General features: G+C 39.9%; 1 protein-coding gene across 4 annotated transcripts; it reads right to left on the minus strand.

Moving 5' to 3' along the window:
- Nucleotides 1-1,151: 1,151 nt before the first annotated feature.
- On the minus strand, nt 1,152-3,398 carry LOC122094421 (dof zinc finger protein DOF1.4-like). Of its 4 annotated transcripts, none has more exons than XM_042665222.1 (2): nt 2,845-3,398; nt 1,152-2,618 (listed from the first exon to the last, which is right to left on the minus strand). In XM_042665222.1, exons 1-2 carry the CDS (start codon nt 2,899-2,901, stop codon nt 1,671-1,673), a joined length of 1,005 nt encoding a protein of 334 aa, XP_042521156.1. In that variant the 5' UTR covers nt 2,902-3,398; the 3' UTR covers nt 1,152-1,670. The 4 variants fall into 4 exon arrangements, with proteins under 4 accessions (XP_042521156.1, XP_042521155.1, XP_042521153.1 ...); XM_042665221.1 differs by having other exon boundaries at nt 1,152-2,621; XM_042665219.1 differs by having other exon boundaries at nt 1,152-2,630.
- Between the last annotated feature and the right edge of the window lie 1,894 nt (nt 3,399-5,292).

The raw sequence follows: 5,292 nt of genomic DNA on the forward strand, positions 1-5,292 counted from the left end.
TTTTCCATCTTTAGTTGTCATACAAATGTCTTTCTCTTCTTTTCCTTCCCGGTATTTTTCTTCCATGCTCACAACTATATATTTACATTACACCCTCGTATCAAGGAAAGAAGGGTGAATCTTGGTGTTGGTGTAACCATGTTTGGTCACAAGGAATCGTCATGATGACATTACCAAAATAAAAAATAACATTTGAAAATGCAGAGAGAAAAAAACACAAACTAATCATTATTATTAGATATCATTACTTTTGTCATATTTCTTTTCTTGTCTTCATTTTCTTGCCTTCCAAACATATAGCTCATCTATTCCCTACCTGAATCTGTATGTACATGAGTGGTTAAATGTCGGGTTGACAATTAATCTAGAGGGGAGACCTCTTTCTATCCCCCCCCCCGGTCCCCAGTGGTCCTCTCTCTCTCTCTCTCTCTCTCTCTCTCTCTTTCTGGTGAAACCTTGTCTCCTCCATAATTTCAGTCCTTTATGATTTTGGTTCAGCTACATAAGCTAACCATTTCCATCTTACACTGATTTTCACTGACAAACCTATGTAGCCTGCATAATATTTGTCCTTGATTTGTTGCCTGACCACAAGAAGATCATCCGAAGCTGAGGTCTGATGTTTGTATCTTTGATGGGTTGTATGATATTTAGACCTAAGTCTCTGCAAGGTTTTGCCTCTCTCTCCCCATTCTAATAAAATTTTCTTCTTCTTCTTCTTAAAAAAAAAAAAATTGATCCAATTCTCATTGGCTAATCCCAAATTTGAACTAATTCCCATTGGCTCCAATTCTCATGTTACAATTTGATCCAATACAGTGGTCTTTGCTACTCCAAGTCAATTTAGGCTGCAACAATTTCCAACTCTAATATACAATGTAGTTGTGCAGTGAGGAATAGAAGATTGGATGTTTTGATGAAGACAGGCCAGGATGATAATTTTGAACCCAACCTAAGAATCTATGTGCATGTTTGGGTAGTTAACTTATTGAGTATTAGCCCTAACATGATTTGAGAGTGATAAGGATGAAACCCAAAACCACAGTTCCTTCTCTTTAGGTTAAGTACCATATTAAAGTAAAAAAAAAAAAAAAAAAAAAAGGTTAAAAACAAATTCCAATGACTGTAACCACAGAATCCAGACACCCATATTGCGATAGGAAATCTCCCTCTTTTTATGTTGCTATACCCAACCCTTTCCCTTACATCAAAACAATGTTCCAGGGAGAAAAAAAAAATGTATCTCCAATAACCCCCCAACACCAACACCTAAAGACAGATACATTGGAAAGAAAAGCATGGCATGCATATATACATACAAAGAAAACCAACTTACTGGTCCAGGAAATGCACTCTTGAACAGTGTAGCTTAGCCTTAGTTGATGATGATGCTGGAAGATGATGAGAGGAAGATGATCCGAGGTTCTTCTCAGAGCAAAAGGTTTCTCTTCAACCTTGAAAACCCTTTTAAGAAAAAAACCAAAAGGCTGTGGTATTTGCAACTGACATGATCACTCCGATCTGATCCCCTCCCATCAGAGGCCCAACTATGGCCACCAAGTTCTGCACTAGAAGAAGAAATAAACCAACAGAAGCCTACTAGAAACAAAGACCCAAGATGATGAAAACAGAAAGAAGAACCAACTGAGATTGGTTATGGATTTTCTTGATCAAATTAAAGGGGTGACCGAAGATCCAAAGTTGTTGAGGTCAGCCCAAGTACCAACAGTGTTTGTATTCCAATAAAGAGATGGGTCGGCCACTGACCCAATTGGTTCCATTGGATTATTCTGGCTAGGGAATCGGTTGTTATCCCCTTGTTCTAATTTCACTTCCTTCATCACTGTCCCCAAATCGCTGCTCATACCCATTTGCAGTTCCTCAAAGGGTAACCATTTCCTATCTTTCAGGCCACCACCCAGCTGCATAAGCTTTTGCTGTTGATGATGAAGGCTAGAAGCAATCAAATAAGCAGTTGAAGGAGCAGAAGAAGACCCAATAAGGGATGAATAGCTTGAAAGAAGTGGATTTGTAGAAATAACATCTGGGATTTCACTAGAAGGATTAAACCCAGTTCGGTACTCATCATCAGATGAGAAACCCAACCCTAGAGCATTCAATTGAGGCAGTAAATCATTAGAGACTCTAGAGTGGAAGCTTGGAAAGGGGAGATTATTAATGTCTGAAGGGGAACCGATTCTGGGTAGGCCATAGAACAAAGGATTATTAATGTGAGTGGAAGGTGTGGAGACAGGAGGATTAGGGGTTGGTGCTTGAGTACTAGCAAGAGCTGAAGAAGTAGAAGAAGATGAAGAAGAAGGATCATTAGGTGAAGATCTCTTCACCCTCTTGTTTTTCCGGCAACCTCCACCTACAGGAACGTTACGCAGAGTTCCACCTCTAGTCCAGTAACGCTTACAAGCCTTACAGAAGTGCCTTGGCTGAGATAAGCTGTAGTTGTTGTAGTAACAGAACTTTGTGTTTGATGACTCACAACGAGGGCACTTGAGTGCTTGTTGTTCCTGCAGCCCTGGTTTCTCCATTACCCTACCACCACCACCACCACCACCACTTGAAGCCATCAACCTCGTCTCATCTATCATCATCTGCTCCTGCTGCTGCTCCTGCTGCTGCTGCACCACCAAAAAAGAAGAGAAAAAAAAAAGGAAGATTACAGAGTGGTATAGAGAGTAAATAAGAACCCAACATCAATATTCTCATCCAAGAGCTAAGTAACAAAATGGTCATGTTATGTTTCATAATAATTGAGACGTGTTGTGTGTTTGTGTCTGCCCATGACTGTGATGGATAGAGAGAGAGAGAGAGAGAGAGAGAGAGAGGAACCTGTGGCCATTCATTAGGGAGCGAAGGGATGATCATCTTCTCACAATGACTCAACATTTTTTTCTTCCCCTTTCAAATGAATTCGTTGAAAGGAAGAGTAAAAGGACAAAGGGCAGGTGACGACGTGAGTCCTTGTGTGGACGGGTTGGGTTGAAATGGGAAAGAGGAAAGAATGAGGACATGAAACAGAGAGAAGGTAAGTAAAGACTAAATGAAGAAAATGATAATATTTTACTAATTAGTTTTTTAATTAGGCCAAGATTTCACGTGATTAGGAGCAAAACTAATAGTAAATAAGTAACCAATTTCATTTAAAATAGAACAACCCAGTATCCAAGAAGGGGAACAGTGGAGGATTAGCAGAAGAATCACATTCCCACGAGGTCCAAGAAAGAACATTTCAGACTTCAATTACGTAAAATTCTCTCTGCTGCTCTTCTTCTTCTTCTTCATCTTCCTTTCATCTTCTTCATTCAATAATCTTAGAAAGAGAGAGAGAGAGAGAGAGGAATCCCGAAGGGCCCAAGACCCGAGGCTGTAAGACAAACAATTCCCTCTCAAATCCCACTCTCCTCTCCCTTCACCCCTTTTTATATTTATTATTTCTTGTTCTTTTGTTTATTAAAAATACCAAATTCCCCCACTGACAGTATAAGTTACTAGATAATTCTAGCTACCATTGTCTCTTAAAGTACCTATTATGACAGAGTATCAAACAAACCTAAATCTACATCCAATGGCTTAGATCCTCTCCTCAATACTGTTATAGACCCTTTTGTCCTCTCTCTCTCTCTCTCTCTCTCTCTCTCTCTCTCTCTCTCTCTCTCTCATGGTAAACCATGAAAAACGTAGCATAGAAAGAGGGTGCAAACTCCAAAAGGAAAGGGACAAAGAGGGTACCATGTGGAAGTCTACATCCCAAGTCAGGGCCCAAAGAAGGAACACCACGCTTTATTTGGGAGGGTGAGTGTTTCTTCTTCTTCTACATCTATTGAGCTCTCTTTTTCTCAGCTCTCCGATGGGGTGGAAAACCGTTAGAGAGAGTGGCAGACCTTGGGGATGACACAAAAATGCCAGACCCATGTGGTGGGCACCTCTCCTACAAGAGAAAAAAAAAAAAAAAAGGAAAGAAAAAGTAAACCTGGTTTGGGGAACAAATGGATTTTGTAGCCTCCCAAGGGATCTTCCCCCTCTCTACATCCCATAATTACTCCTCTCTGCAAATCCAACTTTACTTAGTTTAATTACTTCTCAGTATTTTTAATGGAATTGATTCTTAGACAAGAAATCATAAAAAAATTAATAGACTAAGATAAATGTTCAAATATCATGTCCCACACTCCCATTTCCATATCATTTAATCTAGTCTTTTCCACCTCTCATGAACCAAGAAAAACTCACAACCCCGATCAAAGGGGTCTCAAGGTAAAGAAAGATATTCTTAACAGCTCAGTTCTGGTTAATAGTGGAGGATACTATTTTAGTGGGTCCAAAGTGCTTGCATGTGATCTACATGTGTACTGATATAGTACTGAAAGATTTACCTATAATGTTAAAGAATCTTATGGAGCCAGAAATTGTATCCATAATGTGAGAAAGAAAAAAGGAAAGGTGGGTCTTAGTCCTTTGGGAACAAAAAATAGGTGAGATGTCAGTCAAATCTTGAGGTTGTGTCTCGGCCCTACCCACCACCACCACCACCACCACTCTCTGTGCCTCAGCCACCCACCATGACCACTACCACCATCTGTCCTTCAGATTCCAGTTTGGCTAGCAGAGAGAAAAACCCATCTCCCATATTCAGCTAGCAAAGAGGACTTGGTGAAGGGAAGTCAATTATCATACATGTGAAGACGAGGGCTCTCTCTCTCTCTCTCATGTGTAGGAGCCTTAATTGATAGGAAGAGGGGGATAGGGAGGGGACCAAAGAATCAAATCCACGCCAACAATACTCATCAGAGGCTGACCACATTGCACCCTAAACAAAGTTGGACAAATATCTCAGACTCCATTTGTTTTTTCATTTCCATTTTAAAAGATATATCATATCTATGAAGGAATGTGAAAGGATTCTTCCACCTATTATAATATTCCTCCCAGTGACTCATCTATTATGTTTTACATGCTAGGGTTAGGTGATCTGGTGTGTATAAGCCTAACATAAATGTTTTAGCAGATACACATGGTCCAACAATCCCAACCATTGATTTCAGTCATGGGCCATTGTGATCATGCAATTACCACGTGGGACACCCACGCCTATAGACTATGATTGCAGTCCATGAATGATACCTACAAAATGGATTTGAAATAATGCAAGTGACCTAACAATGGTGATTATCTATGAATATAATCATGGGCTTGAGTACTACTGATCAATATATCCACAAGTAGTCTTTTTCTTCCAATGGGTCATATTGTTAGGCCACTTGTTGAGCCTTTAATTTG

This window comes from Macadamia integrifolia, chromosome 11, assembly GCF_013358625.1.
Source record: "Macadamia integrifolia cultivar HAES 741 chromosome 11, SCU_Mint_v3, whole genome shotgun sequence".
NCBI classification, from domain to species: domain Eukaryota; kingdom Viridiplantae; phylum Streptophyta; class Magnoliopsida; order Proteales; family Proteaceae; genus Macadamia; species Macadamia integrifolia.

Coding starts and splice junctions, on each gene's coding strand:
- LOC122094421 (XM_042665218.1), bottom strand. CDS start 2,901: ATGTTGAGTCATTGTGAGAAGATGATCATCCCTTCGCTCCCTAATGAA. Junction 2,634..2,844: donor TCCCTAATGAATGGCCACAG/GTTCCTCTCTCT, acceptor TTGGTGGTGCAG/CAGCAGCAGGAGCAGCAGCA.